The sequence below is a fragment of the Balaenoptera musculus genome, chromosome 20 (genome assembly GCF_009873245.2).
Source record: "Balaenoptera musculus isolate JJ_BM4_2016_0621 chromosome 20, mBalMus1.pri.v3, whole genome shotgun sequence".
Classification (NCBI taxonomy): Eukaryota; Metazoa; Chordata; class Mammalia; order Artiodactyla; family Balaenopteridae; genus Balaenoptera; species Balaenoptera musculus.
In genome coordinates this window covers 21898817-21924712 of record NC_045804.1, presented here as the reverse complement: position 1 = coordinate 21924712, position 25896 = coordinate 21898817, and the positions used below count along the sequence as shown (strand labels likewise).

Genomic DNA, 25896 nt, shown 5'->3' with positions numbered 1-25896 from the left:
GATTTCTTTTAATCCACCTTCCTTTTTGCAAGCAGCAGTAGAAGGGCCTTTAAATCAAATGCAATCAGCAAACTTGTCTCTTGCGCTTATTCCCCACTTCACTCCCTGGAATTTGGCACTTGATGGATTCTGGATATGACTTAAGTCTTTTTCCAAATCCAAGACTTGGGGAATTTTGTTAACAGTGCAATAAAATAACTTCATAGTGTTACAGGAGAAACATTAAAGAAATTGTGTGTGTGCTGCTCTCTTTCCTTAAAAAAAAAAAAAAAAAAACAGACAATGTTTCTTTAAAAGACTCCATCTGCAAATCCCATTAGATGTGCATATAAGGTTTCTGATGATTAATAGTTGCCTGCTCGGGTTTTGGTTGGAGGGGATCGTGTGTGTGCTGGTTAACCCCTCCCTCTCCTCTCTCACATTTCACTTCAGAAATCTGTCACTCTCTCCCCACCGCAGGATTTAAAAGTGTGTCTCAGCAGCCCTGGACCAACTCTTTGCAGGCATTTGCTGCGGGCTCCAAGACAAGCACTCATCAGCTGGTGCGTCTGGGCTGGGACAGTGAAAATGTTTAGTGTCATCGGCGACAAATACACGTACAGGGGACCCCGCTAGGCAGGTTGGTGTGTCGGAGGGGGGGACCAGGAAGCCAGGAACGAAGTCCAACATAGGTGCGGGCACACGTATGTGTGGCCAGACACGTGTGCGTAACTGTAAGGAACAACTTTAGCTTTGGTTTTTGTTTTGGTTCCTGAGGTGAATTTTCTGTTGAAACTTTTTCCCTCCTGTTAAAAAAAAATTTTTTTTTTTGCATTTTTAACACTTTGAATATAAAAAGTGTAAGACTCCAGCCTTTGAAAGGACTGAGGCGTGCATCAGACAGCAGATGGATCCAGTGGCCAGCAGCTGCATGAGGGGCCCCCATCCCCCGGCCCCGGTCTGGGGATGCCTTCGAAACCCTCACTCAGAAGGCAGTGGGGCCTCAGGCCTCCCCCACTACCCGCCAACCCCGTTCTCCTTCCACCAGAAACCAGACTTCCCAGCGACAGCAACAGCAGCGTACCCTGACTTCTCGGCCTCCTGCTTGGCGGCCACCCCACACAGCCTACCCCGGGAGGAGCGCGGCTTCACTGAGCAGCACCCCGCCTTCCCACAACCCCCCGATTGGCACTTCCCTGTCTCGGAGGCCCGGCATAGGCTCAACCCGGGCCCAGCAGGGGGCTCCAAGGAGATGGGGGCCAGCAGCCCAGGCCTGGTGGACACCACGGGAGGCCCAGGCGAGGACTACGAGGTCCTTGGGAGCACTGCCAATGGGACGGAGAAGAAGTCAACCAGGCGGAAAAAGGAGAGTTCAGGTAAGTGGCTGAGGAACAGTTGACCATTCCTTTGCTGTGTGACCTTGAGGAGGTTGCTTGCCCTCTCTGAGCCTAGGCATCCTGACCATGAATGCGAAACAGTAAGATCTAATCTACCCAAAGGCAGGAGACTTAGAACAGTTACCTTTGGGGTTGCTTCTACTCAGAGTTCTAGGAGTCTCTGGTGACGGGGGCTATGTCTGTGTCCTCAGCTCTCCTGGGTCCCAGGAAGGATGTGCCGGCAAGAGAATGAAACAGGATCCACAAAGATTTGCAGGACACGTGGGACGGAGCCTCTGGGTACAGGCTGGCAAGGGCTGGAGAGGGGCTTTCCTGAACCAGGCTGCCTCTGGGTCACGCTTCTCCCCACCATGCCCCAGCCAGCTCCAAATGGTCCCAGAGCCCCAGGGCTTGCTCCCCAGGGGAGTCAGCTGAGACCAAGGCTCGGAGGGCTAGGACCAAGGCTGGGACCTCGGGCAGTCAAGTAGAACCAGGACTCCGTGTCTCCAGGAATCTAGAGGGAGAGAAGCAGACATAGCACAGGGACCCAAGAGGCAGACACTAAGATTCGGGGCAGACCGCCCATGAGGTATCGCCCTCCGCAGCTGAGCTGTGCCCAGGCCAAGGGGCAGCTCAGCATGCTAAGGTCTGGGTGACCCCCCAAAAGGCCACTCCTCTGAGGAGGTCTCCTGAGGGATCGCCAGTCTTGGAGAAAGTCAGGGAGGCAGGCAGCAAAGGGCAAGCACTGGACCTCAGGATGCAGGTAAAGCCCTGTTCGGCGCTGAAGCAGCAGAGGCCAGATGACGGAGCTGACCTGCTTGTTCAGACCCCAGCTAAAGTCCATCTCCTCCTGGCTGGGGGGACCTGTTGTTTCCTCATTTCCCTGTGGGACCTCCCCCCGCAACAGCCTCTCTCACTGCCTATTCACCTTTTGTCTGGTTCCCTGTCCCCACCTTGCCCGGAACAAGACAGTGCCCTTGCCTCCTGCCCCCACTGCCCCACTACGTCCTCCTGACGGCCACCCTTGGGGCACATCTGTCTGTCTGAACCTACAGAAGACCTTTCATGGGGCTAACAAGGGGCAGGCAGCAAATGAGAGGACCGACTAACCAACGAGAACACTCTCTGCTTTGCTTTACGAAGCACTTTCAAAGTAGCACAGATTTCCCGATCATCTTTTTTTTTTGCCAAGCATTGGCAGAGGTCCTGGGACTTCAGGGATGAATAAGGTGGTCTCACCCCCAAAGAGTTCAGACTGAGAGGGAGGAGAAGCCGGCAGATACCTGTCTGGCAGTGGATGTGCTATGATCTAGGGGGTTCGAGGTGCTGCAGGAAACATACGATAACTCTTTTGAGTCCCACAAGTTTTCGAGTTTGGTACAGCAGGTCTTATCAGTGACTTGATTCTTTACACGTGGAAAAGGAGAGACTGAAAAGTCTGAGGGGATCTCTGCTAGCATGGAGTCAAAACAGAGTGACCCACTCATCTCAATGTACCCAGGACTTTTCTGGTTTTAGCATTGAAAGTCTAGTGTCCCCGGGACAGTTGGTCACCCTAGAAGAAAGCTCAAACCCCAGACTTCAGACCCCGAATCCCACACCCTTCAGTAGATCTCAAGCAGAATCCTCATTGTGAAATATCTGGTCTCCATGCTTGAAGAAGCCCCTCATTGTGTTCACAGTGGATGATAAAAACCGCAGCCTTCCTGGCTGCTAAATAGAAGGGCCCTTTAAATCCCCAGCCAGTTAAACCCGGAACTATTCCTAAGCCTGGATGGAGATCTGCAGAGAATGGGGCACTTTCTGCTTCTCCTCTCCAATGAGCTGTCAGCCACTTGGCTCTGCGCCTAGTTGAAGAGCTCTCCCCTCCTTGGCGCCTGCCACCGTAGCTCCTCCATCTCTGCCCACATCCACCTTGGCTGCATCCAGCCACTTTCCAGGGAACTGTGAGCCAAGAGCGTTGGGAAGGCATGGGCAAAGCCAAGGGCTGGGCTTAGGCAAGCTCATTCCATGTTTCAGCAAGACCCAAATGCACCATCTTTCCTTTTGGCGAGTGGCCCATGGATGGCGCTGCTCACTTGCCAAGCAGCTGGCCACGCCAGAGCACCCTCTTCATAGGGTCAGCCTCTGGTGGGGGGAGGTTCCCCGCCAGGAGGGAGCCTGGGCTCTCCCTCGAGGTCCCCTCAGAAGCAGCAGCAGGAGCAGCAATTGCACAAAACAGGGCACAGCAAGCTGACTCTCATTCATTCTCTGGGGTTCCAGACCCTCTCTGGTCAGCATGGAAAGCTTTATTGCACGGCTGCTTGCATCTTCCTTCAGAACTTAACTGAAGGGGAAGGAGGCAGGAAAGATCAGTTTTGTAAGAGCCTAAAGAAAAGGGAAAGCGATGGGCAAGGCACACAACCAACTCCAGGAGTCTGGAGTTGAGTTCACAAGAGACAAACCCACGAGGACCCCCTCCCCACCCTACCAATCCTGAGCCACTGGTTGGATTCTCTATTTTAAATTTTGACATCCTGCTCATTGTGGATTTTTGTATTAATTTTGATTTTTTAAAACTTTGCGTTAAAATATTCTTTCTCTTGATGACTGAGGTTTTTGGCACCCCTTGCATTTTGCACTCATCGTGTCTCACGCACCCCACCCTGGCCCCTGCTAAGCCATCTCTGGAAGGTTAACCAGCATTGCTCAGAAGTGTGTTTTCCATCATGCTTCACAATCAGGCAGTCAGGTTGCAGGGTCGGCACTGCCACTTTTGGCTGCTTGACTTTGGGAAAGGTCTTAAATTCTTGGAGCCTCTGTTTCCCCAGCTGTAAAATGAGACTCTAACAATATCACTCTCCATATGGAGTCACTGTGAAGGTTAAATTCTGTGATCTGTGAGATTAACACTGTGCCTGGCACATGAGTTCGATAAATAGCAGCTATGAATGGTATTAGGCCCATATTTCCAGAACCAGTCTTCAGCACATAGAATCTGATAAATAGCCCTATGTTATGGGGGACAGTGGAATTGAATATTTCAAATACGCTGTCTCAGAAATTCCCGAGTCTGGGGTATAAGATGTGGGAATTTCTCGCAATCATTGTTGGTCCTGAAATCCAGTTGCCATTAATTAGGAGCCTGGAGCTCAGAGATCTGCCAGAGAGGCTGGGGTAGGGAGGTGAGTCATGCCTGGTAAACGTGTCCCATACTGGCTGGCCTGGCCAGGGGGGTCCGGTAACAGAAAGTTACTGAAAGTTTGTTTCAAAAGGAACGTTCTCTGCTCTCTCCTCTTCTTCCTCTGCCAGCCCCCGCTGCTCCCCCATCACTCCCCATTACTGGAAGTGGAGCTGATTTGCTCAAGGAAATGGTCAGGAAAGCAGGGGTCCTCGGCTCCCACCTTGAGACTTTCTCTTGGTTCACAGCACAAAACTGATTTAGGAGACAGCTGTGATATTAACTCATCCCAACGACTCCCGCCCTGGGGCCAGGGGGTGTTAAAGACCCCTGCTGGCAAGGACAGCTGCAAGGCCACTCTTGTGTGCCCCCAATCTGTCGTTGCTACCGTGGTCGTCTTTAATTTATGGGAATGAAGGATTTCGCGGTGATTTCCTGACGGGGTTCAAGGGAAGGTCACACGTGATCAGCCCGGCTACAGGTGAATCTGATCGCCCGCCTGGGAGAGTCGCGGTGCCCCAGATCAGCGCCACTCGCCAACACTCTGACATACTCACTCTGCCTTCATCAGACTCGCTTTGCCCCATCCTCCTGCAGCTCCAACACGCGTGCCTCCCAGGGCTCCTCCTTCCCCGATTTCTCCCCTGCAAGATCTGATGTCCACCTCCCCCTGCCCAGCTTACGTGCACTCTCAATTTCCCCTGAGGTTGAAAAATCCTCCACAGATTGGCCTCTTTCCCTGCTTATTTCCCCCTACAGGCCACCCCTCCCACCTCCATCTCCACTCACCTTGCCACGAAAACATACCAGTTTACTTGTCTTGCAAAGGCACCCCACTTTTTCTCCCCATGCCCCCGCCCCCCACATTTGCTCAGTTCTTCGCCTTGCCTCAAACACCCTTCTCTTCCCGGGCTCTTCTGCCTACTTCTTTTAACATCCAGCTTGAAAGCCACCTACTCCAAGGACCCTCCCTTTCTTTCCTTCCTCCCTTCCTTCCTTCCTTCCATCCTTCTTTCCTTTATGACTTCACTTGTACCTACCATCATTTCAGCGAAAGTTACAGTTTAGAAGTTTCAAACTATAGTATCGCTAGAACCTGTGCTGATTTTATAAATACAGCTTATAACTTCATAAAGGAGCTCCCCTGAGATTTCTTACCTTTGAACATCTTGCATTCGAAATCTGCTTTTTTAAAAATTGTGGTCAAGAACACATAATGTAAGATTTACCATCATAACCATTTTTGAGTGTGCAGTTCGGAAGCATTAACTATATGCATATTGTTGTGCAACAGATCTCTAGAACTTTTTCATCTTATAAAAGGAAAACTCTATATCCGTTGAAAAACAAGTCCCCTTTACCCTCTCCCCACGGGCCCTGGCAACCAGCATTCTACCCTCCGGTTTCTAAAAATTTGATTACTTTAGATACCTCATGTAAGTGGAATCAAGCAGTATCTGTCTTTTTGTGACTGGTTTAGCTCACTTAGCACGATGTCCTCAAGGCTCATCCACGTTGTAGCATATGATAGGATTTCTTTATTTTTTAAGGCTGAATAATATTCTATTGTATGTGTGTGCACATTTTCTTCATCCATTCATCTGTCAGTGGACACTCGGGTTGCTTCCACCTCTTGGCTATTATGAATAATTCTGCAATGAATATGGGTGTGCAAATATCTCTTTGAGATCCTGCTTTGAATTCTTTTGGATATATAACCAGAAGTAGGACTGCTGGATCAGGTGGTAATTCCATTCTTAATTGTTTGAGGAACCTCTATACTGTTTTCCATAGCAGCTGTACTATTTCACAATCCCACCAACAGTGCACAGAGTTCCAAATTCTCCTTTCTCCACATCCTTGTCAACACTTGTTATTTCCTAGGGTTTTTTTGATAGTAGTCATGCTAGTAGGTATGAGGTGATAACTTCATTGTGGTTTTGATTTGTATTTCCCTAATGACTGGTGATGTTGAGCATCTTTTCATATACTTATTGGCCATTTGTATATCTTCTTTGGAGAAATGTCTATTCAAGTTCTCTGTCCAGGTTTAAATTGGACTGTTTGATTTTTGTTGTTGACTTGTAGGAGTTCTTTATATATTCTGGATATTAATCCCTTATCAGACATATGGCCCACAAATATTTTCTCCCATTCCTTAGGTTGCCTTTTTATTCTGTTGATTGTTTCCTTTGCTACACAGAAATTTTTAAGTTTGACGTAGTTTTGTCTATTTTTGCTTTTGTTGACTATGCTTTTGGTGTCATATCCAAGAAATCATCACCAAATCCAATGTCATGAAGCTTTCCCTCCATGTTTTCTTCTAGGAGTTTTCTAGGTCTTACATTTTTAGGTCTTTAATGCATTTCGAGTTAATTTTTACATATGGTGTAAGGTAAGGATCCAACTTTATTCTTTTGCCTGTGGAGATCCAGTTTTCCCAGCACCATTTGTTGAAGACTGTGCCTTCCCCACTGTGTAGCCTTGGCACCTTTGTTGAAGATCATTTGACCATCTACGTGAGGGCTTACTTCTGGGCTCTCTATTCTGTTCCATTGATCTAAGTGTCTGTTTTTGTGCCAGTACCATAATGATTTGATTACTGTATCTTTGTAATATGTTTTGAAATCAGGAAGCCTGAGGCCTCCAGCTTTGTTTTTCTTTCTCAAGGTTGTTTTGGCTATTCAGGGTTCTTTGAGACCCCATGTGAATTTTTGGATGACTTTTTTTTCTATTCTTGCAAAAAAATGCCATTGGGATTTTGATAGCGATTGCATTGAATCTGAAGATCACTTTGGGTAGTATGGACATTTTAACAATATTAAGTCTTTCAATCCATGAACACAGGATGTCTTTCCATTTATTTGTGCCTTAAATTTCTTTCAGCAATGTTTTGTAATTTTCATTGTACAAGTCTTTTGCCTCCTTAGTTCAGTTTATTCCTACGTATCTTATCCTTTTTGATGCTATTATAAATGGAATTGTTTTCTTAATTTCCCTTTTGGATTGTTCATTGTTCATGTATAGAAACACAGATGATTTGTGCATGCTGATTCTGTAAACTGCAAACTTGCTGAATTTATTTATTAGTTCTAAGAGGCTTTTGTGGAATCTTTAGGGTTTTCCACCTACAAGATTATTTCATCTATAAACAGAGATTACTTTACTTCTTCCTTTCTGATTTAGATGCCTTTTATTTCTTTTTCTTGCCTGAGTGCTCTGGCTAGGACTTCCAGTATTATATTGAATAGAAATGGTGACAGTGGGCATCCTTTCCCTAGTTTCTGATATTAGAGTAAACTATTTCAGTTTTTCACCACTGAGTATGATGTTAGCTATGGGCTTTTCATATATGGCCTTTATTATATTGAGATAATTTCCTTCTACTCTTAGTTTGTTGAGTGTCCAAGAATCCTTTCATGACCTCTCTCCCCTCACACATGGAGCATACCTTGCTGACATCTCCATCTTAGAATCAAACCACAGTTGGCCTGTATCCAGAGTTCTAGATGCATATGGCTGCCTTTTTCCTTAAAATTGAAGTGTCTAGAGGGCTGGAATGCTATCTGATTCACCTGCGCAGTCTCCCTAGCACCTACTGAAACATTTGTACACAGGAGAAGCTCATTCAATGTCTGGCCAATAGCCTCTAGTGCAGCCTGGCATTCACTCATTCATTTTCTCACTTTCTCTCTGAGAGTGGCTCCACCGCCTGACATGAGGGTTTTCACCATGCGTGATGTGCTTCTGTAAAATGCATCAGGATTTTTACAGTCTCACTCACAAAAAAGTGTGCAGAGAGCCAGACTTCAGTCATAAAACCAGCCCAGGGTCAGGGTGAGTGCTGGGTCAGAAAGATGTGTAAATATCCACACGCAGGCTGGACTTGCAGGAATCTGCTACAGGGTACCGGGGTTGCATCCCAAGTACTACCATGGCTGGAGCTGCTGTGGCTGAGCAACAAAGGGGACCCACCATGGCCAGGCAGTTAGGGGGGCTCACGGCTGGGCAACGAGAGGGCCCAGCTGCCACATGGACAAGTGACTGTGCTCTCCAGTCTAGAGGAAATGGCACCTTTGTCTGATTTGCAGAGCCATCCCTATGGCCTTGCATCAGCCTTGCCAAGCACCCCCCAGTGGCCTTGCTCCCTCTCTCTCCTCAGTGATAAGCGCGGCTATGGGGAGTTGGGGGCATCTTAGTTTGCTTGGGCTGCCATAACAAATACCAAAAACTGGGTAGCTTAAACAACAGACATTTATTTTCCCACAGTTCTGGAAGCTGGAAGTCAAAGATCAAGATGCTGGCAGGTTTGGTTTCTGCCGAGGCTTCTCTCTTTGGCTGGCAGACAGCCACCTTTTTGTCGTGTCTTCACGTGGCCTTTCCTCTGTGCGTGCACATCCCTGTGGCTCTCTGTGTGTCCTAATCTCTTCTTATGAAGACACTAGTCAGACTGGATTAGGGCTCACCCTAACTGCCTCATTTTAATTTAATCCCCTCTTGAAAGACCCTATCTCAAAATACAGTCACATTCAGAAGTACCGGGGGTTAGAATTTCAACATATTAATTGGTGGGGGGGACACGGTTCAGCCCATAAACAGAGGGTACAGGGACAAGGTTCTAGCAGTGGGACAAATGCTCCAGTCCCGGGTCCGTTGGCCGCTAGAGTTTGTCCATTCAGACAGAGCGCTGCTTCTGGCCACAGGCAGATCCCCGCATTCTTCTCTTACTCCCATCAAGAGAGAAGAAAAAAAGTGGAGACTGTTTTACGAATGAATCTCTAAAGAAGCAGCCTGTTTGACAGAGGAGGAAGGAAAGGAGGTAATAACAAAATAAATGGACAACCTCAGTGAGTGTCACCTGGGTCACAAACGTGACGCCGAGTATCAGGCTGAGTGATCTCAGATCCACACTCACCCCTTTCTGAGGGGCAGGACTCGAGGCCCCTGCAGACCCCTGGGGCCAGCTTCCCCAGTGCCCACTCCGCTCACGGAATCAGGGTGCCCTGGCCTTTGGCCAGGATTCCTCTCGCAGTCCCCACCCCCTTTCCAGCCTCTTCTATGTCATGTTTTCCTTGAACTCAGTGGAGAAGCGGTGTGAGCAATGGGCCCTGGGTGACAGCTGAGGGTGACATCTGGAACTGATAAACACAAACAAAGCCCAGCGCGGCTCACGCCTGCCCCAACAGTCTCAGAAACTTGCCTGCTGCTCCAGCCTCTCATTTCTACCGCCCCCGTGCCCCCTCCACTTCTCTGCTCCCCTCTTCCATGGCCCCCACACCCCATCTCCTCACCAAGTCCATTCCACTCTCCCTCATCACTGCCCACCCTCGCCCAGCCCCCGCCACCTGGGACTCTCAGCAAAGACGACTCTAGCCCCAGGTATTCCCATCCCTGAATCCCCCAGCCCCACTGCTGGGCTCCTCAAAGAGGCTGGGAGCCTCACCAGGTCTCTTCAGGCCCCCATGGGAGAGAGAAAGGGCCCAGACATTGAGGTGGGTCGGGGCCCAGAGAGAAAGTCAAGACAGTCCCAGGAAGCCAGGGAGGTCTGGATGCAAACGCCCATCTGGTCTTGGGACTGGCTCCGTCCAGGTCTTGTCTATTTTCAGGGCTTTGACTCCTCCCTCTGAAGTTGAAAGTATCAAAACTAATGAGCACATTAAAGGTCTGGTCTGTAGCCCAGGAAGCTGTAGACCCCATTTTCAGAGGATTTGCCAAGGGGAGTCCCAGGGAGGCAGACCTGGACCCAGACCCAGACGCCATCCCTGGAGCGAGCACAGCTCCATACTCATCACCGCTGCAGTGCAGTGACGTAGCCTGAACTGGTCCCAGGGGACTTCTGGCAAGCCATTCAGTCTCTGGGTCTTAATTTCCTCGTCTGTTCCATGGGCTAATGTGTACCTCACCTACCTCACAGGATAATTAAGAGGATCCAGTAGGAAGCAGCCTAACAGTCAGGAAATAGCTTCCTATCAAGGAAATCTGGGTTCTCAGCCCAATTCTGCTGCTAACTTGCTGTGTGTCTTTAGGCAAGTTTCTTACCTTCTCTAGGCTCACCTGTAAGAGGTAAAGGCCACATCAGATCATCTCTAAGTCCCCTTCCAGGTCTACTATTCTATGATTCTGTAGTACAGAGGAAAGCCCAAAAGCAGTTTATCTCTGGGGGAAAGAAATCCACTGTCAATTGTCAATTGCAAAGTGCTACTTGAATGTGGGGCTTGTGGCTGTCTATCTGGTCCTGGATAGAAATTTATGTTAAATGGCTGTGAGAGTTGGGGAGTAGGAATACAGGACTCCAAAAAGGCATGTTCCCCAAGGTCTCTCTGAACCTCCCCGTAGTTCCGATAAAGCTGTCTGCTAACTTTAAGAAGGTCTGCCAAACGTGACAGCTATTTACGAAATAATTTACCTCGGATGGTGTAAAAGCTCATGGTGGAAACCGCAATCACACACACATCCTGTTTGCATTTCTCTGGGCGCTCTGGACCATTCCATCATGGCCCCGCTCCCTCCGAGGGTGTGCAGAGGGTGGGGCGGGGCCGGAGGCTCCTCCTTAACCACAGAGGCAGCCAGCTGAGCACCGGCCTCCTCCCTCTGCAGTCCTGGAAGAGGCACCCGCTGGCCCTGAGGAAGAATCAGGACCAGGAGGGCTGACGTGGATCGTCACACTGATCAGTTCTAGTTACTGTGCCTGGAAGCAATAGAGACACAGATTCAAGTACAGATGTGCAAAAGTAGTGGAGAAGGGAAAACAGTTAAAAGGCCAGACATTGAAAAGGCATCCCTTTCACACAGCTCTGGAGACGTGGCACCTTGAGATGCACTGTGTTTTATCTCCGCCTGTGTCATCTCTCCAACATCATCTCCAGTAGAACCTCTTCTGATGGTTCTCCAAAAAGAGCCTCAGCTGTGTGCCAGGCACTGTGCTAAGTGTTAACACACGTTACCCGTCTCGTTTTACCTTCTCAGAAACCTTCTGATCACAGTGGGTGAGGCTATTCTGTTTTACAAATGGGGAAACTGAAGCTCAGAGAACTTAAGGGACTTGCCCAAGGTCAGAGAGCCCTTTCTTGGAGCCAGCTAAGGCTCAGGCTCTCCAACAGGTCCTCAGAAATCTCTACAAACACAACGCCCTTCCACGCAGCTCCAGGCTTGGGGAGCTGCGCATGTCAGAGGGAGAGAGAAATTCCCCAGCATAGCCCTGATCGCTGGGCTGAGGACCTTGGGAAGGCTGCGGAGGGCCTTGGGACAGAATACACAACACACAGTTCCTTCCTTCTGACTGAAGGGTGTAACCTGGGGCCAAGACAAGAATCTTTGAAACTGGAAGGGACCTCAGATTCCAGGCCGGGGTTTCTCAACAGAAGAGGGAGTAGGGAGAGAAGAGAGTGCCAGGGTGGCGCATTGGAAAAGAACTCTGACAACAGCTCGCCCAGGGAAAGAAGGCCCAGCCCAATCCCATACTTCTACCCGTGGGGAAACTGAGGCCAGAGAGGGGAGGGAGGCTCCCCAACAAAGGGATCAAACCATCTTGGGGATAGTATGCATAGGAACTGTGCATGTGAGCCAGCAGAATGGACACGCCCTGGCCAGAAACGGTATAAAAGTACTTATCATTTTTCTTTGTCTTTTCCTATCTGGATGAAAACGTTACCTTTTTTTATACTATTGCAGAACAAAGAGAACCATAACTTCCACTTTCGTTTTCATAGCTAACTTGCCATACTTCTGGCCCCTTTGTCATTTCTAACAGTGATGAAAATTCTTTCCCCTCTGGGAAGCTGATGAGGGACAAGGGTTCTCCCAGTGCCAGATGCCACCCCCTTTAGTGGGTGTTGCCCCGAGGTTCACACAGGGGCTCAGACACTCAGTTCCCAGCCCAGGCTCCTTTGTCCTATTTCTTCTTTCCCATCCTGAGGCCCCAGTGCCTAAATGAGGATACTAAGAGGTGAGAGAGGAGATGGTCAGCTGCCCCCATAACCAGTCCAAGACCAGCTCCAAAGGGCTCCTCCCTTTATCTCCCCTCTTCTCTCTAGGAAGGATTATGTGCAGGACTCTGTGTGTGTGTGTGGCGGTGGGGGGGTGGGGGTGGTATTTGTGGGGTTTCCATAGGGCACCTGTGCACACCTAAGCAGGCCTGGGAGAAGGGGAGGGTGGGTGTGGGCATCAACCCAGGGCCCCCAGGAGCCCTGGAGGTGGAGACGAGCAGAGCTGCGATGGTCCAGGTCCAGCCGCCAGCCAGCCGACGCAAGATGGAGAACCTGACGCCAGAGTTGATGGCCAAGGCTCTAGTCAGGTGGATCTGGATTTGAATCTCGGTTCTGCCGCCCCAAAGCTGCCTGGCACACTGGGCAAGTTCCCGGGCCTCTCTGAGGCTGCTTCTGCCTCTATCTACTGAGAAGGATTTAGCAAACATTTAGCAAGGACCTCCTAAGTGCCAGGTACAGTAGCAAGTGAGAAAAAGCAGTTACATCCCTGGGGAGAGAGCACTATTAATCAAATTATCACACAAATCCACATGATAAAGCTAAAGGGATAATAATACTACCTACTCCTACGTGTGTTGTATGGGGAGGATTAAAGCAGTGACTGCATCGTACGTAGCACGTGGAAGTCTTTAAGAAACGGTAGCTGCTATTACCCCAGCGCCTCAGATGGCATCTCAAGGAATTGAAGAATCGGAAGAATACTTTATATTTGTCCAGAGCTTTAGAGTTTTAAAAGCATTTTCCACACACAGCAGCTTGTCCAAGCTTCCCAAAACCTCTGGGAGGTAGATTTCTGGATGAGAAGCCCAGAGGGGTTAAGCGACTTCCTCAGAGGCTCCAGCAAGAAGAGCCAGGATTCAAACCTCGGGGCAAGCCCTCTGGGTTTGACACCCCCGATGCTGCGAAAGGGAAGGGCTGGGAAATACTGAGCCCCAGGACAGGAGCGGATGGGAAACAATCCAGGTTTCCCAGCCTCGCTCTGGGCGCGCGGGCGAGGATGTGCTCCGGAATGGGCGTCCCTCCGCGGCGTGACCGTGACCGCCCCTCCCTCCCAAGCTTGCGCCAGCCAAGGCTGAAAACTCCTGGGGGACCCCAGCCAGGCGGCGCGTCCTTCCCCTCCAGCCCCGGCTCCGCTTCCGGAGGGGTCTGGGCAGACAGCCCGGCAGGAGAACTCGCCCCCTTCCTTCCCGCCCCCGGGCGCGCCCGGCAGGCGGCCCACCGGGATCCGGCACGGGCAGCCGAGCATCGGGGCTGCGGGGACCCCCGGCGGCGGCCCCTCCTCCGCCTCCTCTGCTTCCCGGGGGACGCGGGGAGGGGGCGGGCGGTTCCCCCTTCTATCCGGCTCCCGGAGGCGTGGCGCGGGGGCGGAGGACGCGCAGACAGAAATACAAGGGGGACTGCGTGGAAAGCGCTAGAAAGAACCGGCGGGCTGACGTTCCCATCGGGAACGTGGGGTGCACGAGGGGGCTCCACATCCCCATCCCGCTCGGCAATCTGGCTGCTTGGCCGGGTTCCCTGTCTGTACAACAAGGGCAATGAAGTGAGACTTCTAACTTTTAGAGCCCTGCGTAAAACGTGCTTCCTGGAGCCCTTCCCCGGCCACGTGGCACGCTTTGGTAGTTCATTGTGTAGGTGTGTCGGTCTCCTTCCTGTGCACTTCTCCATCCACCACCGGCCCCTTCCCCTGTTCAGATCACGATACAGTCCTTTCTGGGTGCACAGCACTTTACAGTTTGTAAAGTCTTCCTACATATATTTCATTGGAACACTGTGTGAGTCAAACTGCCTGAGTTGGATTCCTGTCCCCACCACTCACTGGCCAGATGAACTGGATGAACTTGGACAACTTGCTTCACTTCTCTGTGCTTAGTTTTCTGGTCTATAAAATGGGTCTCATCCTAGAACTCGCCAGGCTGAATTACTGTGAGGATTAAGTGTCTGATGCATGTAAGGTGCTTGATTCCTGTACCCCTGTTACCAGCTGTGGTTGAGCCCCTGCCCTGTTGAACTCAGAGCCTCCTTCTTAAATGAACTTTCCAGACCTGGCCCCTCCTGGTGTCAAAGGGTTGGGGGAGAGGGGGAGAAACTTAAGGCAGCACTTCTCAATTTACATGTGCACACACCTCCCCTGGGGATCTTGCTGAATTGCGGACTCTGATTCAGTAGGTCTGAGGATGGAGTGAGGTGGAGATCCTGCAAGTCTGACAGCTCCCTGGCCACACTACTGCTGCCACCAGGCACCCGCTGAGTAGCCAGGTCTTAGAGCAGAGGTGTGTAACCTTGACCATGTGTCAGAATCATCTGCAAGGCTTGTTAAAACAGATCGCTGGAAAAAAAAAAAAAAAAAACAGATCTCTGGGCCCCACTCCCGGAGTTTCTGATTCGGCAGGTGTGTGGTGAGGACCAAGGATCTGCATCTCTAACAAGTTCCTAGGTGATGTTTCTGTCGCTGAGGACAGAGAACCTCAGTTTTAGAACATCCTGCCCCACAAACTTATAGCCACTGCTAATGTCAAGCTGGGGGTAGGTGGGGAGTGGGGTGGGGGTAGAGATCATTAAACAGCCAAGGGCAGCTTCTTGTGCTTTGGGAATTAAAAACAGTTGGGGTGGGGGAGGTGCGCCTGAGGTTGATATCCAAAAATCTTTCCAGTTCTCTGGGGTAAAGACGCTAGAATGAATGATAAAGGGACACCGTGGGTTCTTTCTCAGCATCCTTTCAAAATAAGAGCGACAGGGAAAGGCTGCCCCGCTGCTTGAGGACAAAAGAAAGGGAACCAAGGCCCCTGCGGCTCACGTCTTCCTGTTTGGGGCCCTCTCTCCTCAGACAACCAGGAGAACCGAGGGAAGCCGGAGGGCAGCAGCAAGGCCCGCAAGGAGCGGACGGCCTTCACCAAGGAGCAGCTGCGGGAGCTCGAGGCCGAGTTTGCTCATCACAACTACCTGACCCGGCTCCGGAGATACGAGATCGCAGTAAACCTGGACCTCTCCGAGCGGCAGGTGCCCCTCCTTTTCTGGCCATCCCTCCTTTCCTGTGCTCTGTCATACCCCTCTCTTCCCCCGCTTCTCCCAGAACCTTCTTCGTCTTCTCCCTCTGCCCCAGTCCAGTGGTCCTCAACTCTGGCTGTACCTGACAATCACCTGCGGAAATTCTAATAACACCAGTGTCTGGGCTCCACCCCTAGAGATTGTTTTCACTGGTCTGAGGTGAAGTCCAGGCATCAGAATTCATCAAAGGTCCCCGAGGTGATTCTCACATGCAACCAGGGTTGAAACCTCTGATCTGGTTATCCCCAAACTTGAGTGTGCGGTGGAATCATCCAGGCCCTGTTTAAAATGCAGCTTCCGGAGCTCCACAGAGCGATTTTCCAGTAATAATGAGTGGGACCAGGGATCTGCATTTCTAGTAAGTTCTCCAGGTGATTTGGATTTGCAGCTGGTTCCTAGACACACTCTGAGAAAAACTTCCTAGCCCTTTGTTTTGGGCTTTCTCTCAGAGCATTCCACCCATACCCGTGCTCTGACGTGGAATAAAATATTATTATTATTATTATTATTGATTGCAGCTTTCAGTTGAGAAAGCATCTGCCAAAGTGCTGGATTTAGAATCAGAGGACTTAGATTCAGATCCTGCCTCTACCCCTTCGTAGCCCTGGGACCTCTGGGAAATGTCTTCTCCTGACCTCTCTTGGTCTCCATCTGTACAGCAGTGTCATAACCCCACCCTGCAGGTTTACCTGCAGGTAAATGCTGAAGCTCAGATGAGAAAATGTCCAGACCAGATCTATCTAAGCTGAAAAGTGCGTTATAAATGTGCCTAAGGGTGAGGCTGGTGATCCTGTGTTCCCAGATCCTTGGGTAACAGAAGCTAGAGGGAGAGGGTGTTGGCACAGGAGGGGAGGGGCTTGTGAAAGGGGGTGGGCCCAGTGTGACTTTTAGAACTGGTTCTTCTGTCAGGCTTTCTTTATCTGGAGACATAAGACAAGCCTCTGGGCAGATTGGTGGGTCTTCCCTTTCAATTCCTGGAGCCTTTGGAGGCGTGGGGAGGGGGAAGCCGAATTTCGAGCTGGGGGTCCCTGGAGCTGCACCCCAGGTAGCTTGAGCATCAATATGAGGAGGTGGTCACACTTGCCGTGAAGTGACCAGGCTCCTCTGCTTCCTTCATCAGGTCAAAGTGTGGTTCCAGAACCGAAGGATGAAGTGGAAGCGTGTGAAGGGGGGTCAGCCCATCTCCCCCCATGGGCAGGACCCCGAGGATGGGGACTCTGCCGCCTCTCCAAGTTCAGAGTGAAATTCTCCAGGGAGAAAAAAAAGACTGAGGACTGAGCCCCGTACCAACTACCCCCACCCCAATCCTACCTTCACCTTCTCCCACCCACCCAGGGCAGCCTCTCCACACCTCGCAGTGACTCTTGGATAGGAAGCTGCCCAGGGTTCCTGGGAGCCTTGAAGTTTCCCAGAAAGCTCTGTCCAGCATTGCTGTGTCTTAGCGGCCCCTTCCCCAGGGCCTTTGCTTCTCACATTTCTCATGGAGTCAGTCATACAGCAGCCAGAACGGACCCTAGTGAATCCGGGGAATAGCTCCAGGGACACTGTTTCTCGGGGTCTCAGCTGCCACTCATGAACACAGGTGCCCCCAAAGAAAGGAAAGGAGACCCACACACCCTAGACCACCCTTCCTTTCTGGGCTCTATATCTGAGGCTTTGGGGGACCTCACAGGTCCCAAAACCCCAGGGAAAATCAGTGTGAGGAAGTTTGAGGACAGAAACTTAGCTGCTACAAATCAGAAGCCATCCCTGGATCCAAATTTGCTGGTGAAATGGGCAAGTTCATGAGCACTAGCTAGAAGCAGACAGTCAGGAGAACAGCCTGGTGTAGGTCTCTGTGGTCCCCACACAGGCCTTTCACGCTGGCTTGACTGGGTTATGAGAATGGACCCAGGACACCACCTGCTTCTTCAAAATCAATTCAGGGATCAACTTCGGCCAATAGAATGTGAGCAAAATCAACCCAGGACTGTTGAGCAGGACCCCCAGAACACCGGAACAACTATTCCTTTTAAATCTATAATTTCTGGATTGAAAAACCTATCCAGATGCTCACATTATTGAAGTGAGGGCTGGAGAGGGTCCCCTATATTCTAAGAATGAAGCGATTGCTTCATGAAGCGATCATGAAGCAATTGAGGTAAAGGCTGCTGGGTGAGGACCTAGAAATGTGGAACCCTGGCATGAAAGTTTCTCCAGCTGCAATGTCCTGTGCTTTCAAAGAACTCTGACCGCAAATAAGGACCCAAAAAAGTCCCCCTTTCTCCATGGGATGCATCTTTGGCCCTCCAATGTGTTCCACAAATGCTATTATGACTGGAAGAGCTGCCACGTTTATGTGTGTGGACTGCCCAGATGCCCTGGGACTGTTGGCCAAACAAACTGGGGTGACTGACGCCTTGAGAGAGACCCCCTGCCTGCCTCAGTGCTCTGTCCCCCAAAACCAGCTGGTGTTGCAGAGGGAGGTCAGCAAGAGTTTGGAGCTCTTGTATGTAGATGTAATCATTCACGTGTAAAAAAAAAAAAAACCCACCTCCCCATCCCCGAAAGGACAGACGCTGTGGAAAATGATTGCCAAATGGCTGGTTAGAGCATGCGTAATTTTTTCTAAAGCATACTTCATCTGTTTTCTTTAGATTACATCAAGTTAACTGTGTAAGGTCAATTCACTTAGTAAGAAAACTCTTCGAGAAATAAAATCAATAAGAAAAAGCCAGGCTCCTGGCAGAGCTTTTTCCTGGCAGAGCTAAGAACCACAGCTCTGTGCGCAGTCCTCTGATGCTCATGTGATGAAGGGCCAGACAAGGTCTAGAAGCAACGAAGAAATGGAAGAAATCCTCTGGACCAAGGTATCCCTTGGTTCCTCCAAAGGTGGCGGTGCAAGTGTAATTGATATAAAAGAAAAATAAAAATCTTGTCTTCCCTGCAACTGTAGAGTCTGCATTTCCCATTGAAAAATTTTAGCTTTCAGTTTCTCTAACCCATGGTTTATCAAATAGACAATGTTCTGTAAACAAAAGGTGAACTCTTCTGTTAATAAAGGAATCTTGACCATAAACTAACCAACCCTAATTTTTAAATTCAAAGTTTGAAGATTTTTGCTTTTCAGGGTACAACAATATACGCCAACAGTAATAAAAAAATGACACAAGAAAAAATGTCCTCAATTCTGTGTCTTTTTAATTAAAAGAGATTTGTCTCACCAAGATGTCAGCAATGGGCAAAAGAGGACTGGCTAGAGAGGAGGGGAGGGAGGGAACTCGGAGAAGAGACCTGGCCAGCATTTGGCATTGAGGCAGTCTGGGCCTGGTGTGGGCGGTGACCAGAAATGACATCATCAGGAGCTGGCAGAGGAAAGCAGACCCACCAAAATCAAGGTTCCAAAGGGAAGGTTCAGGTTCAAAGCCAAGCAGAGCAGACATCCTCAGGCACTCCAACACTCCCTCCTAACTCAATTCCTGTGGCTTCGGAGGACATCAACCTCTCTTGGTTTTCTTGTGTGTCTAGAATGTTCCTTCTCTGTCTCCCAAGCAGACTTAATCTCCCTTTCGCAATGCTTTTGCCCACACTGCTGGTTCCCAAGTTTTCCACTTTCTGCCCACCACCCTTTTCTCCTTTTCTTGCCCTCCCCAGACAATCCCATCTACCTACATTTTTTTATTGTGGTAAAATATACCCAATATAAAATTTTAACCATTTTTAGGTGTACAGTTCTGTGGCACTAAGTACTTTCACATTGTTGTGCAACCATTGCCACTATCCGTCTCCAGAACTTTTTCATCTTCCCAAACTGAACCGCAGTACCCATTAAATAATATCCCCACCTTCCCTCTTCCTTCCATCCACCTACATTTATAAAGGGTTTACTCTGTGTTGGGCACTGTTCTAAGTGCTTTACATGGACGGACTAAGTTAATTCTCTTAACAATCCAAAGAGGCAGTTCTGCTATTCCTGTCTTACAGATAAGGTAAGCAAAACAGAGAGAAGTTGAGTAAATCCCCAAGGTTTTATAGCCCATTAGTGGTTGTCATAGGTCATATGGTTGGGCCCAATTATTTTCTTTTCTCTCCACTAGATGAATACTGCTCCCTGACCATTGTCATATGCTGTACCTCTGGTGGAAGGAGTGTATGTCCCCACCTGATTGACTTCAGGCTTGTCCACGTGACCTGCTTCGGCCAATAGAATGTGAGCAAAAGCACCGTGTGCCCTGTCTATGCAGAAGTTTTAGAGTCATCTCATGGCTCTGCCATTGCTTTTCCTTCTGCACAAGGCTGGGCTGAGATGGGGGTTCCACCATTACCCTGGGTTCCAGAATGAGAGATGTGGAGCAAAGCCAAAGCTAGCTCCTGATTTTCACCTATGTCAGTGAGAATATAAAAGTTCGCTGTTGTAAGCCACTGGGATTTGGGAGTCATTTGTCACTGCTGCACCACTTCGTGGAAACTGACCACTCCAGTGATGACACTGACATTTGCATCCCGGCATTCTGGCACCAGACCAACGTTCCCCTACCCCTGATGTGGGAGCTTAAAGTTTCCTACTCTGCTGCCTACTGCCCTTTGCCACCTAAATGGCTACAGGCACGTCAAACTCAAAATATCTGAAGGGGAAACCTCCATTCCCCAGCTTAGGCTAGCTCCTCCACCTGCATTCTGAATCATCTATTTTAGTTGGCGACACCACAACCTACCCATTCACTCACGCTAGAAACCTGGGACACATCCTTGATATTACCTTGCTGCTTTGCAGAACCAATCAGTTACCTGGTCCTGTTCATTTCACTTAACTCGTAGATATCTCTCACACCCATGCATGCTTTGTCTTCCAACCACCATTGCCTTTGCTCAGGCTGTCAACATCTCACAGTTGAATTAGAACCTCTAATAGCTCTCAAAGTCCATCCCCTACCACAATCACACACACAAATTCAACCTTGTCACCCCTGATTTAAAACCTATCATTGGCTTCCTATCACCTACAAAATAAAGTTCGAAACCCTTTATATGCCTCCAGGTTCCCCGTGCTCTGGCCCCTGCCTAACTCTACAACCTCGTTACACCACCCCCTGCCACAAAACCCAGCAACACCAAGCCACTGGGCCTTCCATATACACATACCATGTGATTTCTTACCTACATACCCTTGCTCATTCCCTTCTGTTTGGAAAGATCTCCCAGACCTGGACCCGCCCCCCAAGGACTTAGGCATTTTACTGGCACTTAAAGGGACAACTTGAAAGGCACACAGAGGAAGTTTTAATGGGTCCGTATGGCCCAATTTTCAACAGGAGGCTGATGCCTGACATCAGGCAGCAACATTATCCACTTTCTAAAGTCAATAGAAGAAAATCTCTTTCAGTATGAAAATTTTAATTTCTCCAATAATAGTTAATAAATCCATGGAGAAGAGCCTAATAATGAAATTAAAGGTGCACGCACACATCAATCAAGTTTTCTGGTTTCTTTTGAAGACTCCCTGACTCTTCCCAGTCTTCAGTGTTGGCGTTTGATTGAACGATGCTAGGTGAACGGTAGCTGGGACCAACTGCTCCTCAAGTTGGTAAAAATCTTCTGCTTTTTCTCGGGTGCAAAGCTGTACGAGGGAAGCAAGCCCACCCGCTGGCGACTCCCTGGTGGGAACCAGTGACTGTGACCAGAGATGGTGGATTGGTAGGAATCCAAACAGCCAAGAATTCTCCGACAGTAACTTTTCAGTAATGGGTTTCTCCATCCTTCAGAGAGCATCGAGGACAAGCGAGTATGCGGCTGCCCTTTGGAGAGAGGGAGAGAGAAGAAAGTAAGACGAAGTACGCAGAGAATCCTTTCCAAATGAAAGGGCCTGGAAGGACTCAGGGCTTCAGAAGTCTACCCCCTTGCCTGGGCCAAACCCTGTGATGGATGCATTTCTAACAGCTCTTCTATTCAAAGAGGAGAACCAGTGTCAGGCAGGAATCCACTCTTTCTTGTCTGGACCCCCAAAGTGCCACAGCTCCAGTAACCAGGAAAACCCATGGTGGATGGCTTTCTTTCCTTCCATTGAGTAGAAATGTTTTCCACTGAGAGCTATATATTCTTCAGCCAAGTAGAAGGGCCTGTGCCAGGTAATCCCATACAACTACCAACATAGCAACTGCAAGTGGTGTCCTCTCTTAGCCACCATAGCATTAGGCTCTCACCACGTTCCTTCTCTCACTGGTTGTGACTTCTCGGTCCCATTTGCTACAAACCATGAATAAACCTTCAAAAAGTATCTCATATCCATGCCCCTTCTCTGATGCCACAATCAACCCTGGCGACTACTATCCTTTGATCTTTGTCTTCTCACCTTATGTGTGTTCCTTTATGGCTGTCACCACAGTTTATAGTTCTTTTATTTGTTGTTTGCTTATTCATTTGTGGTCTGTGTTCCAAGCTGGAGGGAAGAAAATGAATTATGGTTCTCTGACCATTTTATTCCCAGCTACTAGCATGATGCCTGGAATGTAATAAATGTTCAATAAATAGTTATTGCATGGGTGGACAAATGGATGGATGGATGCAGGGATGGATGGATAGATGGATGGATGGACAGATGGATAGATGGATGGATGATGGATGGAGAGATAGATGGATGGCCAGATGGATGGATGGATGGGGGAATTATTAAATTAGTGGCATCAATTGGCTTCTCAGCTCACAATTGCCCATTGCTGGCCACACAGACCAGATAGGGGAATCTCTGGCCAAGATGCTGGTTAAACTGGCTGGCTTGATGCAGTCCAGGCCTTTACTGCCCACCAAGTTTGGCAGGCCATGCCCTTGCCAAAAAGGAGGGTATTGGACACCCACCCTGCTTCTGTGGCTCAGGGAAACTGTCTCTGATTCTAGCCACAGGACCAAACCAAGATTCTCTGTCACTCCCCAGCTCACAGTCCTGAGCCCTGAGGTCTAAAAAAGCCGCTTCCTTTGACCTGCAGTGGACAAAAAATTAGTGTCCAGGGTCGACCACTGACAACAGCAAGACTCAGAGGTATACCTGATAAAAGCTTTGTGAGATGCTCATTCAAGCCTCTGAGGGTGATGCTTAATAGCTTGAAGGTGACGTCAGGGTCGGTACTAATATGCGACTGAACAGAAAGAGACATGACCTAACTCGTCTCTCACCATGGGTCTGGCTGCGAGAGCTTCTCTTTCTTTATTAATTTCCTAATTGGAGCTGCTGGCTCAGGACTCCAGCCTGTCCCCAGGGCTAGGGCCCACGGCTGGGCTGAACTCCAACGTTACTGGGAAGGGCACAGGCTTAGCCAGGTCTGAGAGCCCCTGTGAAGGGCGTCTACTATCCAGCCTGCGCTCATCTTGGCCAGAGCCCGATGCTTGGTTTTCTCTCCGATCCAGCAGACTTACCATGCTTTGAGAAAATCCAGTAGGGCAATTTTAAATCTCCAAAGAATTCTTGATGGTACCAAAGAAAAAATGGCTGCAGCCTTTCCCAGCACCTGTAAAGGATGGTTTCATTTGTGTTTTTTAAAATGATTTAAAACCAGTTTTCCAGGAACACAAATCCTTTCTAAGGCACCCAGCACACCTGACTAGGGAGCTGCAGGGCTGTGTCTGAGCTGGCCGGCCACCTGTCTGGTGGGGCCAGGCTCTCTTCGGGTTGTTTTCTTCTAATATGCTCTGCATTGCAGGAGGAGAAATCCCTTACTCCTTATAACCTTCCTTCCCCCAGCTCCACCTCCCCTCCCCAACACACACACACACACACACACACACACACACACACACACACACACACACACACACCATGTTCTAGACAGTTTTCTTCTCCTTCTACAGGGAGGCTGCAATGCAGCAACAACAAAAGCACAGAGCAAGAAGGAGGCCTGGGTTTTAGGATCTGCTGTCCTACTCATTTGCTGTGTGACTTTAAGCAAGCCACTTACCCTCTCTGGGCCAATTTCCAGGTGTGAAAAAAAAAAGCAATCTTATACCTTGCTCTGCTTTGAGTATAAACGATACGCAGACACCCTGGGCAGAATGTTTTCAAAGCACCAAGCTGTCCAGATAAGAAGCACTGCTGTGGGGCAGTAGGGGAGAGTGATCAAGGTCAAGGGCTTTCAGGATGCTGGGTCTAGATCTGCTTCTGATACGTTAGTCCAGAACAGAACCCCTGCCCACTGCCACACTATGGCCTCACACCACAGCCCCCAAGAGAACCCCCTATGATAGTGATTCAGTTATTAAAGCTTCCTTACCCCTATACCCCCCCCAACACATACCCTCCACGGGAGGCATCTCTCAGATCTTGACCCAGTGACCTGGCACCTGGGGTGGAGCAGCCTCTTCAGAGGTGTCTCTGGAGGGAGTTAGAAAGTGGATGCCCAGGCCCCTGCGGAACGGTGTTCTCCTGGGAAGTCTTGCGATGGCTCTCGGCCCCATAAGTCCTCTCTCGCCAGCCCACTCTCCCTTCATTCTGTCTTCCTTGGCACTGCCCCCCAGGACCCCACTTTCCCTCCCCAGAATGTCCAACCCATGGAAACTCTAGAGCAGGAAAAACCAGACACAACTGCCTCTTCCCAGCAGCCTGCCTGGCCTTCTCCCCTCCAGAAAGGAGACCAAGGGCTAAGGGCTTTTCTTGTGGGAGAGGGTGGGAGGGCTCCTGTCCCCTTAAAATGCCTTTTCATCCCCAGTCACCACCTCTTCAACGGTTTCCTCACCCATCTCGTCCCTGAAAGGCCTGAGGAGAAGCTACTCCAGAGCCTTGGGGGGCCTGGGAGGACTGGCCGGAGGGTGTGAGTGCTGTGGACGCTGAGGCCTGCGAGGCCGGGGGACCCTTCAGCCAGGACGAGGTTCTTTCTGCTCAAGAGTCTGTGGCCCTTCTGTGGGCTGCAGCTCAGGATGCGGCGCCTTCGTCCCCCAGCTCCCCTCTGAGCGTGCCCCCCGTCGGATCTCTGTGCAGCAGATGCCAGGGGTGTGGAGGAGGACACAATGGCCCTCTTTGTGGGGGGATCTGAGCCGACAGGCAGGGGAGGAAATCAGACAGCGCTCCTGACAGCGGGCTCTGTCTGGGGTGTCTGTGAAATACGGGCCAGAGGGGCTCCTTCCCGAGACCAGTTCAAGGCTGCCGAACACCCCGAAGCCCGCTTTCGGCCGAGGACACTGCCTGTTTGGAGGGAAATGATATACGACACCCAGCTTCCTCCCTCCTCCCCTGAGGGGCTTAAGGGAGCTCACGGTCTCTCCTGGGAGGTGTGGATGGACATGCATGTGTGTACACACACGTGCACAGGTGTGTGTATATGTGTGTATACGTGTGTGTGCGGGTGCGTTAAGTGTGCATTGTGTGCATGTTTTCTCTGTGTGTGTGTGTATGTGTCTGCTCATTCCGTGGCCAGAGGAGAGAGTTCAAACTGCTGGGCCTCCACAAAAAAACCAGCCAAAAAAAAGCGCTGGCCAAGATGGCCCCCTTTAGCCTGCCTGCTTTTGCCCAGACCAGCAGGAGGGCCCTTAGGACCCAGAGCCTAAGCAAGCTTAAAGAGAGTCGTGCTGTGAGGAGAAGGGCAGGCAGCTTGCTGAGCCCCTGCCCTCTGATCTCATCCTCCAAGTAACCACCTCAGTATAGGGACTGTTTTCAAGATGAGCACAGGACCCGCCTCACGGAGGCTCCGGGAAGGCTCCCAAGCCAGCCACAGCCTGCAGGGCCTCCAGTGGCCCCTGAACCATTTGTCTGCAGGGGAGGAAATGGGAGGATGTCCCCACCCACCCACCTCCTCCATGGCCAGCCAGGCCTCCACATCTGGGCTGCAACCGGCTGCTGAGCTGCCCTTCCAGGCTAGCTCTCTGCAAATGACCAGAAGGCAGAGGGCTGTCAGCAGAGGGCTCTGAAAGTCACCACAACTCCTCAGCCAGCTGGGAGCCATAAAAAAGCAGCCGCAGGGGCTTCCCTGGTGGCGCGGTGGTTAAGAATCCGCCTGCCAATGCAGGGGACACGGGTTTGAGCCCTGGTCCGGGAAGATCCCACATGCCGTGGAGCAACCAAGCCCATGTGCGCCACAACTACTGAAGCCCACACGTTCTAGGGCCCACGTGTCGCAACTACTAAGCCCGCGTACTGCATCAGCTGAAGCCCGTGCGCTTAGAGCCCGTGCTCTGCAACAAGAGAAGCCGCCACTCGCTGCAACCAGAGAAAACCTGCGCGCAGCAATGAAAACCTGACGCAGTCATAAATAAATAAATAAGTAAATAAGTTCATTTAAAAAAAAAGAGAGAGCAGCCTCAGTTTCCCCATCCTGTAAACTGGGGCCAAGGGCAAAGGGCAACCCTGCCCTCTGAAAGGTCTGTTCGGAGAATTGAAGAATATAAGGTGTGG

At 50.1% G+C, this 25896-nt stretch overlaps 1 protein-coding gene across 6 annotated transcripts; it reads left to right on the top strand.

Annotated features, from left to right (window-relative positions):
- The first annotated feature begins 454 nt into the window (after nucleotides 1–454).
- On the top strand, nucleotides 455–18099 carry MEOX1 (mesenchyme homeobox 1). 6 transcript variants are annotated; one of them, XM_036838444.1, is made up of 4 exons: nucleotides 455–542; nucleotides 1028–1355; nucleotides 15325–15497; nucleotides 16666–18099. In XM_036838444.1, exons 2-4 carry the CDS (start codon nucleotides 1232–1234, stop codon nucleotides 16786–16788), a joined length of 420 nt encoding a protein of 139 aa, XP_036694339.1. In that variant the 5' UTR covers nucleotides 455–542; nucleotides 1028–1231; the 3' UTR covers nucleotides 16789–18099. The 6 variants fall into 6 exon arrangements, with proteins under 6 accessions (XP_036694339.1, XP_036694338.1, XP_036694335.1 ...); XM_036838443.1 differs by having other exon boundaries at nucleotides 463–619; XM_036838441.1 differs by having other exon boundaries at nucleotides 503–542; nucleotides 839–1355.
- Nucleotides 18100–25896: the final 7797 nt, after the last annotated feature.